Here is an 18,502-nt window from a genome sequence, read left to right as displayed (position 1 = left end):
TAGAGGATAACCCAGGAGCCAGCTCCCGGATGACGTAGGTTATGTTAGAGGATAACCCAGGAGCCAGCTCCCGGATGACGTAGGTTATGTTAGAGGATTACCCAGGAGCCAGCTCCCGGATGACGTAGCTTATGTTAGAGGATAACCCAGGAGCCAGCTCCCGGATGACGTAGGTTATGTTAGAGGATTACCCAGGAGACAGCTCCCGGATGACGTAGGTCATGTTAGAGGATTACCCAGGAGCCAGCTCCCGGATGACATAGTATGTGATAGAGGATAACCCAGGAGACAGTTCCCGGATGACATAGTATGTGATAGAGGATAACCCAGGAGCCAGCTCCCGGATGACGTAGGTTATGTTAGAGGATTACCCAGGAGACAGCTCCCGGATGACGTAGGTTATGTTAGAGGATTACCCAGGAGACAGCTCCCGGATGATGTAGGTCATGTTAGAGGATAACCCAGGAGCCAGCTCCCGGATGACGTAGCTTATGTTAGAGGATAACCCAGGAGCCAGCTCCCGGATGACGTAGGTCATGTTAGAGGATAACCCAGGAGACAGCTCCCGGATGACATAGTATGTGATAGAGGATAACCCAGGAGACAGCTCCTGGAAGAAATAGATAAGTACTAGTGAATTACCCAGGAAATAGTTCCTGGAAGGGACAGTTGGTGTCAGGTATCAGGTATCCCGGTTAGATCCGGAGGGCGAGAGTAGAGAGCGCGGTGAATCAGGTAACATGTAAAGTCTGACAGGAGGCAAAGGGACGACCGAGTGGTCGGTGTCAATTGACTTTACCCGGAGCACAGACAGATCTTTTGTTGAAAACCTGAAAAAGCGTAATAATAATAATGAGTAAAATATGTGATGTAATATGAGTAATAAGGATGATAAAAAGAATGTCATCTTTCATAACCATAGTGGGCAAATTATACAAAAAAGGCAAGGATTCTCGCCAGTGGTTATACAATCTGAAATAAGAGAGGAGGAGAGAGTGAAAGATCTGCTCCTGGGGGGCTGCAGCTCCTGCACCAGCCTCAGCTCTGCTCCTGGGGGGGCTGCAGCTCCTGCACCAGCCTCAGCTCTGCTCCTGGGGGGCTGCAGCTCTTGCACCAGCCTCAGCTCTGCTCCTGGGGGGGCTGCAGCTCCTGCACCAGCCTCAGCTCTGCTCCTGGGGGGGTTGCAGCTCCTGCACCAGCCTCAGCTCTGCTCCTGGGGGGGGCTGCAGCTCCTGCACCAGCCTCAGCTCTGCTCCTCAGGGGCTGCAGCTCCTACACCAGCCTCAGCTCTGATCCTGGGGGGGCTGCAGCTCCTGCACCAGCCTCAACTCTGCTCCTGGGGGGGGGGCTGCAGCTCCTGCACCAGCCGCAGCTCTGCTCCTGGGGGGGGGGCTGCAGCTCCTGCACCAGACTCAGCTCTGCCCCTGAGGGGGGCTGCAGCTCCTGCACCAGCCTCAGCTCTGCTCCTGGGGGGGGGGCTGCAGCTCCTACACCAGCCACAGCTCTGCTCCTGGGGGAGGGGGTTGCAGCTCCTGCACCAGCCTCAGCTCTGCTCCTCGGGGGCTGCAGCTCCTACACCAGCCTCAACTCTGCTCCTGGGGGGGGGGGGGGCTGCAGCTCCTGCACCAGCCGCAGCTCTGCTCCTGGGGGGGGGCTGCAGCTCCTGCACCAGACTCAGCTCTGCCCCTGAGGGGGGCTGCAGCTCCTGCACCAGCCTCAGCTCTGCTCCTGGGGGGGGGGGGGGGGCTGCAGCTCCTACACCAGCCACAGCTCTGCCCCCCACCAGACACAGAAGAAGGGGAAGAGCCTGCGGGTGAAGGGGGCCCGGGGGAAAGTGTAGAGAAGCTCCATGGAGTCTGCATTGTACAGGGACAGCCGCCCCCCATCGTAGTCCAGATACACCCCCAGCTTCAGGGGCCTTTCAGGAGGGGACAGAGGGGTCCCAAGGGAGGTGAGAGCCCAGCACTGACCCTGTGACCCCTGCACAGCCCAGACTCCCCCCTCAGGTGAACATGTGATCCGTCCCTTCCTCTCCACAGACTCTGCTGCGACCCCCACAATCCATCCTCCCCCCTCCTTCAGCAGCTGCACCTCCCAGTAATGTCTGCCGGAGGTGAACCCCTCGCTCCCCAGCACACAGGGATAGAAGGTGAATCTCTTGGGGGTGTCCGGCAGCTGTGCTGTTCCTGTCCCGCTCACACGTCTCCCCCCCTCAGACAGGAGGAGCTCAGGATGTGCTGTGTCCGGATCCAGAGTCACCATCACTGCAGGGAAGAGACTCAGAGTTAGAAATGTAAAGCTATAGACATGTTATTTATAATTTATATTCAGGTTATTGACACAAGGCAAAACTATACAGCACCTCTCTAGATGGAGCACTCTGCACTGTACAATATACTGCACTACACACCATAAACCTGGAAGGAGCACACTGTACAATACACTGCAGTACACAGTACCTACCTGGAAGGTGCACACTGTACTGAACAATACACTGCACTACACACCACCTACCTGGAAGGAACACACTGTACTGTACAATACTATACATCACCTACCTGGAAGGAGCACACTGTACTGAACAATACACTATACTACACCGCACCTAGCTGGAAGGAGCACACTGTACTGTACAATACACTGCACCTACCTGGAATGAGCACACTGTACAATACACTGCACCCACCTGGAAGGAGCACACTGTACAATACACTGCACCCACCTGGAAGGAGCACACAGTACAATACACTACACTACACCGCACCTACCTGGAAGGAGCCCACATTACAATACACTGCACTACACAGCATCTACGTTGAAGGAGCAGACTATACAATACACTGCATTACACAGCACCTATCTGGAAGGGGCACACTGTACTGTACAATATACTGCACTAAACAGCACCTACCTGGAAGGAGCACACTGTACTGTACAATACACTGCACTACACAGCACCTACCTGGAAGGAGCACACTGTAAATACACTGCACAATAGGAGCACACTGTACTGTACAATACACTGCACTACACAGCACCTACCTGGAAGGAGCACACTGTAAATACACTGCACTACAGAAGGAGCACATTGTACTGTAGAATACACTACACAGCACCTACCTGGAAGGAGAACACTGTACAATACACCACACTACACTGCACCTGCCTCAAGGAGCTGGAGATCAAGGCGAGACAGTCTGAGTCCAGCAGAGATGGTGGCAGCATACATGCAGGACCGGTTGGGGACAAACAGGTTTGTATACCCAAGAATGTGGTGCCAAGTTTTGTGGTGGGAGATGACATTGATAAGTGGCTGGCTGCCTATGAAGTTGCACTAAGGGCCCATGGGACACCTGAGGAGCACTGGGGAGCGGCTATGTGGTTTTATGTACCATCCTTAGGGAGGGACACACTTCTAACACTTGCTCCACAGAATAGAAATGACTACCCACATATGAAAGCCGCTTTACTGGCCAAGTTTGGGCTGACTCCTGAGAGATACCGTCAGAGGCTCAGAGACAGCACCAAACTTTCAACACAGACTTGGGTGGATTGTTATGATTTCTCCAACATGGCACTGGATGGATGGGTGCAGAGCAGGAAAGTGGATGATTATAAAGGGTTTTATGACTTGATTCTGAGAGAGCATATGCTCAATATTTCTTTACAGAGTTGTGCCAGCACTTGGTCGATAGTAAGCTGACTGACCCCAGGAAGCTTGCTGAGGAGGCGGACTTCTGGGTTAGCACCAGAGTGTCCAAGAAGGCATCTGTGGGGACTCCCACAAATGTGGTCAGGGTTCCCAACAGAAGAAAGAGGGGGGAGAAAAACTTAAGATAAGGAGTTCTCAAAAGGCCCCCAAAATAATTCCCAAGGGGGGTGAATACCATTCCTCTTCTAGATTTGGGAAGAAGCCAGGGTATTTTGATAAAACATTAGGGAAATTCATCCCCAAATGCTTAGAGTGCTACCAGCATGGACACTCTAAGGGTGACTCCCAGTGCCCCAAGAGGGCAAGGTCCACCACTGGACAGACACCTGGGTTGGCTAGTGTAGCGCTTGGGGGGGGGGGAAACAGTCCCAGTTAGCTTTGGGGGGCGGCAGAGGTGTCCCTAGTGTCACTTGGAGAAAGAGAGATGGTGCCTAAAGTCTACATGCCAGAAAATACTTCCAAGTATAGGCAGTGGGTCACCATTGATGGGCAAAGGGTGGAGGCTCTGCGTGACACAGGAGCCAGTATGAATACTGTCAAGAGTCAGCTGGTGTCATCAGAGCAGATAGTCCCTAATACATTCAACCAGGTCATAGTCGCTGACAATCGCGAGAGTCACCTACCGGTGGCTCTGGTTCCCTTTGAGTGGGGGGGGGGTCTCTGGTACTCTGAAAGTTGCTGTGAGTCCTGACATGCCTGTATATTGTCTGTTAGGCAATGATCTTGAGCATATTGCCTGGAAAGAGGTAGAGCTCAGATCCCACCTGGAGATGTTAGGTTTGCCTGAGTGGTTCTGCATGACCACACGGTCCTTGGCTGCCCGGAAAGGGAGTCAAGGGCGTCTGGAGCCTGAAACAATGGCCGAGACAGCTGCAAAGAGGAAGGGCAAGGGGCGCAGGAAACCCGCCTCAGATGTTCCCACGGTGGTGGACAGGGCCCCTGAAGAGGAGGAGGCCCCTGAGCCAAATGGGGAGGACATAGCTGACCTGGGTAACCTACCTGAACTTGCTGGCTGGCAAGTAGAGGGTGGGCCAACCAGGGCAGAATTCTGGATGGTGCAGAAGGAATGCCCCACCCTTGAGGGTCTGAGGCAACAGGCTGCAACCCAAGCAGCAGGTGACGCCTCTGGCAATCACCATATTTACTGGGAGGATGATCTCCTTTACAGTGAGCCTAAGGTTCCAGGTCCTGGGCAGCACGTGTGCTGGTGGTCCCTCAGTGTTACCGGGCCTTACTACTGGGTCTGGCTCACGACATTCCCCTGGCAGGACATCTGGGCCAAGTCAAGACCTTTAACAGGCTTGTCACCCACTTCCATTGGCCCAGAATGAGGTTAGCCTCAGATAATTTCTGCAGAGCTTGCCCTTACCTGCTAGACTAGAGGGAAGACAGGGCAAAAGCTTAAAACTCCCCTGCTCCCACTCCCCGTCGTTGGCAGCCCCTTTGAAAGGGTGGGCATCGACATTATTGGTCATTTGGAACCCCAAACTGCCTTGGACAACAGGTTTAGCCTGGTTTTGGTGGACGATGCCATCCACTATCCAGAGGCAATCCCTCTGAGAACAGTGACTGCACTGGTGGTGACCAGAGCCCTGTTGGGAATATCTGCCTGTGTGGGATTCCCTAAGGAGGTTGTGTCTGACAGGGGCACAAACTTCATGTCTGCGTACATGAAGTCCATGTGGGATGAGTGTGGGGTGACCTACCGGTTTACCACCCCTTATCATCCTCAATCCAATGGGCTTGTTGAGAGATTCAACAAGACCTTAAAGGCCATGATTAATGGCCTGACTGAAGCCATGAGGCATAAGTGGGACGTCCTCTTACCATGCCTGTTGTTTGCCTACAGGGAGGTGCCCCAGAAAGGGGTGGGGTTCAGCCCCTTTGAGCTTCTCTATGGTCACCCCATCAGGGGACCACTGACCGCCCCAGGATGTGGTCAGCTACATGCTGGCCCTCCGCAACCAAACCCAGCGCTTCTGGAAGCAGGCCAAGAGTAACCTGGAGGACAGTCAAGAGGTGATGAAGGAGTGGTATGACCGGAAGACCACTCTGGTTGAGTTCTCACCTGGAGACAAGGTTTGGGTGATGGAGCCAGTAGAGCCCAGGGCTCTCCAGGACCGCTGGACTGGCCCATTTGAGATCAAGGAGTGCAAAGGAGAGGCCACTTACCTAGTGGACCTTAAGACCCCTAGGCACCCCCTAAGGGTCCTCCATCACAACAGGCTCAAACCTCACTTTGAGAGGTCTGAGATCAGTATGCTCCTGGTCACAGATGAGGGCATGGAAGAAGAGAGTGAACCTCTCCCCGACCTCCTCTCTACCAAAGAAGGTGATGGGTCAGTTGAGGGTGTCATTCTCTCTGACTCCAAATCAGAGAGGAGACTGCTATGAGCTGTTAGTGCAGTTCTCTTCCCTGTTCTCCCTTACTCCTGGACTGACCCACTTTTGTGTTCATGACATTGACAGAGGTGACAGTCCCCCTGTGAAGAACAAAATTTACAGGTTATCGGATAAGGTGAAGGCCATCATCAAGGAGGAGGTCTCCAAGATGTTGACTTTAGGGGTTATTGAGAAATCCAGTAGTCTCTGGGCCAGCCCTGTGGTGCTGGTTCCCAAGGCTGCTGCCCCAGGTGCGAAACCAGAACTCAGGTTCTGCATGGACTACTGGGGTCTCAACTCAGTCACACGGACTGATGCTCACCCCATCCCCCGAGCTGATGAGCTCGTTGACAGGCTAGGTGCTGCCAAGTTCCGGAGTAGGTTTGATCTTACATCAAGGTACTGGCAGAACACCCTGACTGAGAGGGCGAAAGAGAGATCTGCATTTTCCACACCTGATGGCCATTACCTGTTCCGGGTGATGCTCTTTGGGTTGAAAAATGCCTGCGCTACCGTCCAACGGTTGGTTAACGAGGTCCTAGCTGGCAAGGATGCCTACTGTACAGCCTACCTAGACGACATAGCTGTCTACAGTTCCAGCTTGGAGAAACACCTGCTCCACCTCAAGGAGGTGCTTCAGGCTCTGCGACAGGCAGGCCTGACCATCAAGGCTAGTAAGTGCCAGATTGGGCAGGGTTCCGTGGTGTACTTGGGACACCTAGTAGGTGGTGGCAAGGTGCAGGCACTCCAGGCCAAGATTGAAACTATCAATGCCTGGCAACCACCTAGAACACAGACTGAAGTGAGAGCCTTCTTGGGCCTCACTGGATACTATCGCAGATTTGTCAAGGGCTATGGTACCATTGTGTCACCCTTGATAGAACTCACTTCGAAGAAACAACCTAGGATGGCAAATTGGACAGAGGCTTGTCAGAAAGCCTTTGATTCTCTGAAGGAAGCCATGTGCACGGCCCCTGTGCTCAAGGACCCTGACTACTCCCAGGAATTTACTGTGCAGACAGACACTTCAGAGAATGGCATAGGGGTTGCTCTAGCACAGCTAAATGAGGAGGGCTCAGACCAACCAGTAGCCTTTATTAGCAGAAGGCTATTACCATGGGAACAGAGGTGGAGTGCTATTGAGAGAGAAACATTTGCTGTGGTCTGGGCACCGAAGAAGTTAAGACCCTACCTGTTTGGGACTCACTTCCAGGTTCAGATAGACCACAGGCCCCTCAGATGGCTCATGCAGATGAGGGGTGAGAATCCTAAACTCTTGAGGTGATCTATTTCCCTACAGGGGATGGACTTTACGGTGGAGCATCGCCCGGGAATTGATCACGCCAACACTGATGGTCTCTCCAAATACTTCTGCCTTAACGATGAGAGCTCCCAGGAGGTTGGGTAGCTCTCCCCACTTTCAGCTGGGGGGACACATGTTAGACTTGACAGCCTTAGGGTGGTCACCCCTAACTTTTTGCCTGCCTCCCTCCACTTTTTGGACAGTGGTTTTGCTGGTTTTTAGACTCTGCACACTTTACCACCGCTAACCAGTGCCAAAGTGTATATGCTCTCTCCCTTTAAACATGATAACACTGGATCATACCCAATTGGACTATTTAATTTACTTATAAGTCCCTAGTAGTGTGCACTATATGTGTCCAGGGCCTGTAGATTAAATGCTACTAGTGGGCCTGCAGCACTGATTGTGCCACCCACTTAAGTAGCCCCTTAACCTTGTCTCAGGCCTTCCATTGCAAGGCCTGTGTGTGCAGTTTCACTGCCAATACGACTTGGCATTTAAAAGTACTTGCCAAGCCTAAAACATCCCTTTTTCTATATATTAGACACCCCAAAGGTATGCCCTAGGTAACCCATAGGGCAGGGTGCTATGTAGGCAAAAGGTAGGACATGTACCTATGTAGTTTACATGTCCTGGTAGTGTAAACTCCCAAATCCATTTTTACACTGCTGTGAGGCCTGCTCCCTTCATAGGCTAACATTGGGGCTGCCCTCATACATTGTTTGAGTGGTAGCTGCTGATCTGAAAGGAGTAGGAAGGTCATATTTAGTATAGCCAGAATGGTGATATAAAATCCTGCTGACTGGTGAAGTTGGATTTAATATTACTATTTTTTTATTAATGCCACTTTTAGAAATCTTTCTGTGCCTTACAATCCACGTCTGGCTGGGTTTAGTTGACAGCTCCTTGTGCATTCACTCAGACACACCCCAAACACAGGATACTCAGCGTCACTTGCATACATCTGCATTTTGAATGGGTCTTCCTGGGCTGGGAGGGTGGATGGCCTGCCCTCACACAAAGTAGTGCCACACCCCCTACTGGGATCCTGACAGACAGGATTGAACTAAAAGGGGACCTGGCACACTTCTAAGCCACTCTTTGATGTCTCCCCCACTTTAAAGGCACATTTGGGTATATAAATAGGGCATCTGCTCCTTCCAACTCAGACACTTTCTGGAGAAGAAACTTGTAACCAGAACCTGCATCCTGCCAAGAAGAACTGCCTGGCTGACCAGAGGACTCACCTGACTGCTTTCTGTGAAGGACTACTGCCTTGCTGTTAGCCTGCTGCTTTGCTGCTTTCTGGCTGTGGTAAAGAAGTGCTCTCCTAGGGCTTGGATAGAGCTTGCCTCCTGTTCCCTGAAATCTCAGGACCAAAAAGACTTCTCTCTTGCAACCGGACTTCTTGTGCGGCAAAAATGTGATGCACGGCTTGCTAAAACCGACGCACAGCCTGTCCGGCGGTGAGAAATTCACTGCACGCTGAACCGGAAGGATGCAGCGTGACTTTGCATGGAGAAGATCGACGCAGCGCCTGCATTGCGACCGGAACTTCGATGCACGGCCCACCGGATCGGCGCACAGCTGACCTGGGATGATCAGCCCGACTTCCAGAGGGGAATCAACGCAGCGCCTGACGTGCAGGAGAAAATTCCATGCAACGTCCACCGGAAGGACGCAGCGCTTGTGACTTTGCTCCACAAGCCCAGGACTCCATGCACAGACCCCGGGGTGTCTGAAGACCCTGCAACCCAAAGAGGATCCACAACCGAGCGCCGGAAGTCGACGAACAGCCGTTCCTGCATGGAAACTAAACGACGAATCGCAGTGTGCGGACCGAGAAATCGACGTACACCCCTTTCTTTTCATGCTTCTCCTCCTCTGCGACCCTTTGCGGAGATTTTTCACGTGAACCAGGTACTTTGTGCTTGAAAGAGACTTTTTGCTTTAAAAAGACGTAAAGCTCTCATTACAACATTGGCGGTAAGTGCCGCTTACAGCAATGCTGACTGCCGCCAACATACCGTGGCCGCGGCGGTATACCGCTACGGGTATTATGACCCACACATAGAAATACGCCACTATACAGACACCAACACAAGTCCGCCAGCTCAAAGGTCAATAATAACATGGCGGTACCAAAACCCACACCATTACGCCAGCAGAACAACGCCCAAAGCATCATGACCCACGAATCACCGTGGCGGACATTCAACCGTGGTAAACCATTGGCGTTACAGACCGCTGCACTCAAAATACACACACACTAACAAAACAGCACCACATTGGAACAATTCTAACTACACACACAGGGCACACATACACACATCACATCCACACACCAACAACACTATAAAACACACACACACAATACCCACAACCCTTTATGACCCAAACATTTCGGCAAGTGAGAGAGAGACAAGCCTGGAGTACTCACTGAATCTAAGCCACAAAACACCATCACCCATTCAACATCCACGTACCTCACAGCACACACCCCAACACATCACCCCACACACCCTCACTCATACCACTCACACTACACCCATGGCACCACAAAGACACCCCAGGTTCTCAGAGGAGGAGCTAAGGGTCATGGTGGAGGAAATCATGCGGGTAGAGCCACAGCTATTTGGATCACAGGTGCAGCAGACATCTATTGCAAGGAAGATGGAACTATGGCGGAGAGTCGTGGACAGGGTCAACGCCGTGGGACAGCACCCAAGAACAAGGGATGACATCAGGAAGAGGAGGAACAACATACAGGGGAAAATGCGTTCCGTGGTAGCAAGACACCAGGTAGCTATACAGAGGACTGGCGGTGGACCCCCACCTCCTCCCCCACAACTAACAACATGGGAGGCGCAAGTCTTGGCAATCATGCATCCTGAGGGCCTCACAGGAGTAGCAGGAGGACTGGACTCTGGTAAGTCATATATTTACTACTTTATCCCCCACCCTACCTGCATGCCATCACATGCCCCCACCCCTACCCTCACCCCCATCACCTCACATATACCCCACCATCACAAAATACCCATCCCAATACCAAGCCCTGCATGCAACACCAATGCATGGACCCCCATCACAGACCTGCATGGACACCCATCACCACAGCATGTACACTAGTGACAATCACTTCGCCAAACCAAGCACAACTCACACAAGCCAAAGCTGCCTTCCAAATAACAACCATAGAGGGAAACATATCCATGCACAAGATGGCACACGCAGATACTATAGCACTGCATTTGCATCCCCACAGGACCCCCACTCAAAGTCACAGGAGAGGAGGTGCCAGCCACATCCAGTCCCCCCCGAAGAGGCCCACAGTCATGACAGCAGCTCTGCACGCCTGGATCAAGATGGCCAACCTGGCCCATCAGGGACCTCTGGACAGTCGGTGACCCAGCCACAGTCCCAACCCACCACAGAGCCTCCCACCTCAGGAAACACCAGCACAGCACCCACCCTGCGGGCCCATACTACTGTCCCCAGGACACATCAGTCAGCAGTGTGTCCACCACTACAGGGACCCCAGGCAACCCCACAAACACAGGACGATCAGGGACCTGGGGTACGTGGCAGTGGGCACATGGTTCAGGGGACACAGGCACAGGACAACAGGGAAGCTGGGAGGACTGCTGTGCGACAGGGGGAGGACAGGGCCAGGGAACCGACTCTCCACGAGGCACTTGCAGGGATCCTGGAAGCATACCACCATTCCCAGGAGACCATGGGCCAGACACTGTACAAGTTGCAGGAGACCCAGCGGCTGCAGGAGGGACAGTACCTGGGAATAGGGAAGACCTGAAAGGAATCCACACCACCCTGGTCACCATATGAGGGGTGTTGGCTGACATGGCCAGCACCATGAGGGAGGCAGTGGCACACCAATGGGCCCCTGACACTAGCCACACCGAAGAACAGCCCTCCACCTCTGCTGGCGCTAGTGGACAGGAGGCCCCGCGACAGGAACAAAAGGACACCAGCACCCCACCCCCTGCAGAAGGAGAACCACCCAGTAATAGGTCCCTGTGATCCAGGCAGAGGCCGGAGAACATTGCCAAGACCCCCACCAGGAAATAGGACTCTCCTCATTGTCACCCTTCTGTCCCACTCTGTCACTCTGTCCACCTTCAACTGCCATTGCTCCACTTCCTACGCCCCTTTGGACAATGCACCTGTGATACAAATAGAATGGACTCTACCCTGGACTTTCCTCCATCAGCAACCCAGCCCATTGCAATGCCCCCTACATGTATTAGCACCTAAATAAACACCTTTTGAACAAAGTCAAGTATGGAGTCTGTGAATTCTATGACAAATTGTAGGAGGCTGGACTGGCTTGTAGTGAGTACCAAGGGGTACTTGCACCTTGCACCAGGCCCAGTTATCCCTTATTAGTGTATAGGGTGTCTAGCAGCTTAGGCTGATAGATAATGGTAGCTTAGCAGAGCAGCTTAGGCTGAACTAGGAGACGTGTGAAGCTACTACAGTACCACTTAGTGTCATATGCACAATATCATAAGAAAACACAATACACAGTTATACTAAAAATAAAGGTACTTTATTTTTATGACAATATGCCAAAGTATCTTAGAGTGTACCCTCAGTGAGAGGATAGGAAATATACACAAGATATATATACACAATAGCAAAAATATGCAGTATAGTCTTAGAAAACAGTGCAAACAATGTATAGTTACAATAGGATGCAATGGGGAAACATAGGGATAGGGGCAACACAAACCATATACTCCAGAAGTGGAATGCGAACCACGAATGGACCCCAAACCTATGTGACCTTGTAGAGGGTCGCTGGGACTATTAGAAAATAGTGAGAGTTAGAAAAATAACCCTCCCCAAGACCCTGAAAAGTGAGTGCAAAGTGCACTAAAGTTCCCCTAAGGACAAAATAGTCGTGTTAGAGGGAGAATGCAAGGAAACCACAAATCAGCAATGCAACAACGATGGATTCCTGTCTGAGGGTACCTGTGGAACAAGGGGACCAAGTCCAAAAGTCACAAGCAGCTCGGAGATGGGCAGATGCCCAAGAAATGCCAGCGGTTGGTGCAAAGAAGCTCTTACTAGGCTGAAGAACTGTGAATACTGCAGGAACGACAAGGGCTAGAGACTTCCCCTTTGGAGGATGGATCCCCCACGCCTTGGAGAGTCGTGCAGAAGTGTTTTCCCGCCGGATGGACGCCAACAAGCCTTGCTACACGCAAATCGTGCATTTGGCGTTTTTGGACGCTGCTGGGGCCTAGGAGGGACCAGGAGGTCGCAAATTGGACCTGCAGAGAGAGGGGACGTCGAGCAAGACAAAGAGCCCTCACTGAAGCAGGTAGCACCCGGAGAAGTGCCAGAAACAGGCACTACGAGGATGCGTGAAACGGTGCTCGCCGAAGTTGCACAAAGGAGTCCCACGTCGCCGGAGACCAACTTAGAAAGTCGTGCAATGCAGGTTAGAGTGCCGTGGACCCAGGCTTGGCTGTGCACGAAGGATTTCCGCCGGAAGTGCACAGGGGCCGGAGTAGCTTGCAAAGTCGCGGTTCCCAGCAATGCAGCCCAGCGAGGTGAGGCAAGGACTTACCTCCACCAAACTTGGGCTGAAGAGTCACTGGACTGTGGGGGTCACTTGGACGGTGTCGCTGGATTCGAGGGACCTCGCTCATCGTGCTGAGAGGAGACCCAAGGGACCGGTAATGCAGCTTTTTGGTGCCTGCGGTTGCAGGGGGAAGATTCCTTCGACCCACGGGAGATTTCTTCGGAGCTTCTGGTGCAGAGAGGAGGCAGACTACCCCCACAGCATGCACAAGCAGGAAAACAGTCGAGAAGGCGGCAGAATCAGCGTTACAGAGTTGCAGTAGTCGTCTTTGCTACTATGTTGCAGGTTTGCAGGCTTCCAGCGCGGTCAGCGGTCGATTCCTTATCAGAAGGTGAAGAGGGAGATGCAGAGGAACTCGGCTGAGCTCATGCATTCGTTATCTAAAGTTTCCCCAGAGACAGAGACCCTAAATAGCCAGAAAAGAGGGTTTGGCTACCTAGGAGAGAGGAAAGGCTACTAACACCTGAAGGAGCCTATCACAAGGAGTCTCTGACGTCACCTGGTGGCACTGGCCACTCAGAGCAGTCCAGTGTGCCAGCAGCACCTCTGTTTCCAAGATGGCAGAGGTCTGGAGCACACTGGAGGAGCTCTGGACACCTCCCAGGGGAGGTGCAGGTCAGGGGAGTGGTCACTCCCCTTTCCTTTGTCCAGTTTCGCGCCAGAGCAGGGGCTAAGGGGTCCCTGAACCGGTGTAGACTGGCTTATGCAGAATTGGGCACATCTGTGCCCAACAAAGCATTTCCAGAGGCTGGGGGAGGCTACTCCTCCCCTGCCTTCACACCATTTTCCAAAGGGAGAGGGTGTCACACCCTCTCTCAGAGGAAGTTCTTTGTTCTGCCATCCTGGGCCAGGCCTGGCTGGACCCCAGGAGGGCAGCTGCCTGTCTGAGGGGTTGGCAGCAGCAGCAGCTGCAGAGAAACCCCAGGAAGGGCAGTCTGGCAGTACCAGGGTCTGTGCTACAGACCACTGGGATCATGGAATTGTACCAACAATGCCAGGATGGCATAGAGGGGGCAATTCCATGATCATAGACATGTTACATGGCCATATTCGGAGTTACCATGGTGAAGCTACATATAGGTAGTGACCTATATGTAGTGCACGCGTGTAATGGTGTCCCCGCACTCACAAAGTTCAGTGAATTGGCTCTGAACAATGTGGGGGCACCTTGGCTAGTGCCAGGGTGCCCGCACACTAAGTAACTTTGCACCTAACCTTTACCAGGTAAAGGTTAGACATATAGGTGACTTATAAGTTACTTAAGTGCAGTGTAAAATGGCTGTGAAATAACGTGGACGTTATTTCACTCAGGCTGCAGTGGCAGGCCTGTGTAAGAATTGTCAGAGCTCCCTATGGGTGGCAAAAGAAATGCTGCAGCCCATAGGGATCTCCTGGAACCCCAATACCCTGGGTACCTCAGTACCATATACTAGGGAATTATAAGGGTGTTCCAGTAAGCCAATGTAAATTGGTAAAAATGGTCACTAGCCTGTCAGTGACAATTTGGAAAGAAATGAGAGAGCATAACCACTGAGGTTCTGATTAGCAGAGCCTCAGTGAGACAGTTAGTCACTACACAGGTAACACATTCAGGCACACTTATGAGCACTGGGGCCCTGGGTTACCAGGGTCCCAGTGACACATACAACTAAAACAACATATATACAGTGAAAAATGGGGGTAACATGCCAGGCAAGATGGTACTTTCCTACACAAATGTATTAGTTTCACAAACTGTAAACATTGCAATTCAAATGTACTGTAATGTTTACATTGGTATGACCTGTAGTGGGCAGCAGTAAACACACCAGGAGCTAGAGTGGGGCACAGAGATCTGAAAATAGAGATGCCAAAGGGTAGAGTAAGTGGCCATAGAAATAGGAAAATCAGGCTGCCATGTTTAATGTCTAACACAAAACTGCAATGGAAAGTGAAGTTACAGTGTCTTACCTCTCTGTCACTGGAAGTGCTGCTGTATGAGTGAGCTTCTGTTGTTCACATTTTCTTCCTCTGCCTCCTCTTTGTCACTGTCCACAGGTTCCACCGCTGCCACACGACCATCTCCAGGCTCATCCTCCTGCAGTAATGGCACCTGGTGTCTCAAGGCCAGGTTGTGCAGCATGCAACGATGATCTGGCACACCTTCTTGGGTGAGTAGTACAGGGATCCACCTGTCAGATGGAGGCACCGGAATCTGGCTTTCAGGAGGCCAAAGGTTCTCTCAATGATCCTCCTTGTTCGCCCATGTGCCTCATTGTAACGTTCCTCTGCCCTTGTCCTGGCATTCCTCACTGGAGTCAGTAGCCATGAGAGGTTTGGGTAACCAGAGTCACCTGCAAATATTTGAGGGATACCTGTTAGCCACACACTCACCCTTAGGGCCAAACCCACACCCATATACCTACATCAACTGGGTGGGGACCATGGGCTCACCTATTACCCACACCCGGTGCCTTTGGAGTTGAGACATCACATATGAAATAGAGCTATTCCTCAAGATAAAGGCATCATGAACAGAGCCAGGATATTTGGCATTGACATGGGAGATGTACTGGTCCGCCAAACACACCATCTGCACATTCAGAGAGTGAAAGCTTTTCCTATTTCTGAACACTTGTTCATTTCTCCGGGGGTGGGGGGGACAAATGCAATATGTGTACCATCAGTGGCACCAATGATGTTGGGGATATGTCCCATGGCATAAAAGTCAGCCTTCACTGTGGCCAAATCCTCCACCTGGGGGAAAACAATGTAGCTGCGCATGTGTTTCAGCAGGGCAGACAACACTCTAGTCAGCACGTTTGAGAACATTGGCTGAGACATTCCTGATGCCATGGTCACTGTCGCTTGGAAGGAACCACTTGTCAGGAAATGGAGCACTGACAGGACCTGCATTAGAGGGGAGATACCTGTGGGCTGGCGGATAGCTAAGATCAGGTCTGGCTCCAATTGGGCACACAGTTCTTGGATTGTGGCTCTATCAAGTCTGTAGGTCAGGATAATGTGCCTGTCCTCCATTGTTGCCAGGTCCACCAGGGGTCTGTACACAGGGGGATGTCTCCATCTCCTATTCATCCTCAGCGGTTGAACTCTAGGGTGAAAATCAGTGAGCAGAGGATCATATTCACACATATGTAAAAATTAATAGGCATTTCTTCCTTTACAGAAACAGTATGTGAACTCGAGAGTTAGTTGATGTGCCAATGTCCGCTGGGATGCAGTTCGATGCCATGACCTTTGCCCCCCTGAAATGGCGGCTGCCTGACCTGTGAGGAGAGACAAGTGGAAATGGGTTAATTCCGCTGGCGTTGTGTGCCGGTGTGCGCCGTTGCGGTCGGCGGTCGACGACCGTCGTGCAACATCGCATTGGTTATCATTGGGCCCTATGGGTTCCAGGAGCCAATGACGATGTACACCGGCGGTGACGGTACGCACCGCCGCGGGCGTTACCGCCATTTTCTATCTGTTCACTCACTTCCTACCTGACCTACAACAGGAGAGGACCTACACTGCAAGTGCTGCTGTGACCTGTGTCTGGAAGCGACAATGGCTCGAGTGTCTGGGGAAAGGGCCCCCGTCTTCACTTCGGAGGAGTTGTAGAGAGTGGTGGATGGGGTCCTACCCCAGTACACTTTACTCTATGGTCCTCCAGACAAACAGGTGAGTACACTGTGAGCATGATGCATGGGCCATGAATGTAAGGATTGCTGTGTGTGTAAGCCCCGTGTAGTGGAGGGCTGAAGGGTCCTGACGCAGAGTGCTGCATGTATGGTGGTCAATGTATGTGTGTAAGGGGATGGGAGGGATATGGTGGGCCATGAGTATGACAGTCTGGAAGGTATGACTAATCCCTTTTCTGCTGTATTTTTTTCTGCAGGTCAGCGCCTATCAGAAAAAGGGTATTTAGTGTGCCATCGCCAAAGAGGTGCGGCCCCAGGGGGTCTTTGACAGGCGGAGCCCCCACTGCCGCAGACGGTGGAAGGACCTGCACCGCTGGGCAAGGAAGATGGCGGAGGTCCAGCTGGGGCTGGCCTCCAAATGAGGAAGGGGTGCCCGTCGTACCCTGACCCCCCTGATGTTCGGCGTCCTGGAGGTGGCCTATCCGGAGTTGGATGGGCGCTTGAAGGCATCACAGCAGCCACAAGGGGGTGAGTACAGATTCAGATTCACGACTTTGCGCGCATTAAGGTATTACCTGGGTGGAGGATGTGAACTGTGGGTGCTCTAAGGCCAGGGCAAACATGGCAGGGTATGTTCAATGATGAGCAGGCTCAGATGCAGTCCAACCCCAATAGTGTTAGTGGGCATCTACTACTGGGCAGGGTCCTGTGGGTTTCAGGGGTGCAGCTAATGGCGTTAGGCATTGTACCCCATGGGCTGGTGACTAGCATTGTAACTGGTAGTGCATGGCCTAGTGCATAAGACTGTTCTCTGTGTGTTGTGTACGCCAACAGTAGTGTTGTTGCTGGCATTGACCAAGTGTATCCTCTGTCTCTTCCCACCACCTTTTTGCTTTGTCACCCTGTCCTTGTGTGCATTAGCATCATCTGGCGGAGGAGCAGAGGCACCGGCGACAGAGGGAGCTGCATCCCACATAGGCCTGGAGGCCGAATCCACCAACGGTGAGGGCACCAGTGGGACGGAGGGTGAGGGGAGAAACACGACGGAGACAGGAGGGGACACTACCGACAGCGACTCCTCATTCAATGGAAGCTCCCTGGTGGTGGCGGACACCTCAGTGCCCATCCCAACAACAGGAACAGCCTCCACCCCCTGTACCAGCACCACCCTCCCAGCAGCCCCTCAGCGTGTTTCCCGTGCCCGCTCACCCAGGAGGGTGGGCATCTACTTCGCCCCAGGCACCTCAGGCCCTTCCCCAGTCAGCCCTGCTGCCCTCAGTGAGGAGGCAATTGACCTCCTGAGATCCCTCTCTGTTGGGCAGTCAACCATACTGAATGCCATCCAGGGTGTAGCAGGGCATTTGTAACAAACAAATGCATGCCTGGAGGGCATTCCTTCTGGCATGGCGGCCCAACAGAGAGCATTCCAGGCTCTGGTCTCCGCACTGATGGCATTCATTGTCCCTGTCTCCAGCCTCCCCCCTCCAACTTCCTCTACCCAGTCCCAATCCCCTCAACCCCAGCCTTTCCCAAACACACCTTCAGACCAGCAATCACCCAAATCAACACACAGAAGTGGATCAGGCAAACACAAGCACCACACTTCATATCACAGGCACTCACACAAGCACCATCCCCATGAAAACACACCAACATCAACTGCCTCCACTGTGTCCCCCTCCTCCTCGTCATCCCCCTACCTACCAGTAGTGTCTCCACTCACACCTGCATGCACTGGATCATCATCCACTGCCTCCATCACCAGCACGCCTATCATTACACGCCCCTCACTGGCCGTCACCACCCCCACATCCATGCACACCACCCCTGTGTCCTCTCCCACTGTGTCTGTGACCCCTCCTCCCAAAGTA

General features: G+C 52.6%; 1 protein-coding gene across 1 annotated transcript in view; it reads right to left on the bottom strand.

Moving 5' to 3' along the window:
* Positions 1-298: 298 nt before the first annotated feature.
* Positions 299-18,502, bottom strand: part of LOC138286711 (E3 ubiquitin-protein ligase TRIM39-like) — a 321,119-nt gene continuing 302,915 nt past the window's right edge. The window contains exon 6 of the mRNA XM_069227216.1: positions 299-2,264. Coding sequence (XP_069083317.1) covers positions 1,756-2,264 — 509 coding nt within the window. The 3' untranslated portion in view covers positions 299-1,755. The remainder of the gene's footprint in view (positions 2,265-18,502) is intronic.

Source organism: Pleurodeles waltl, chromosome 3_2 (assembly GCF_031143425.1).
Source record: "Pleurodeles waltl isolate 20211129_DDA chromosome 3_2, aPleWal1.hap1.20221129, whole genome shotgun sequence".
In the NCBI taxonomy this organism is placed as follows: domain Eukaryota; kingdom Metazoa; phylum Chordata; class Amphibia; order Caudata; family Salamandridae; genus Pleurodeles; species Pleurodeles waltl.
This window is presented reverse-complemented; position numbering and strand designations above follow the sequence as displayed.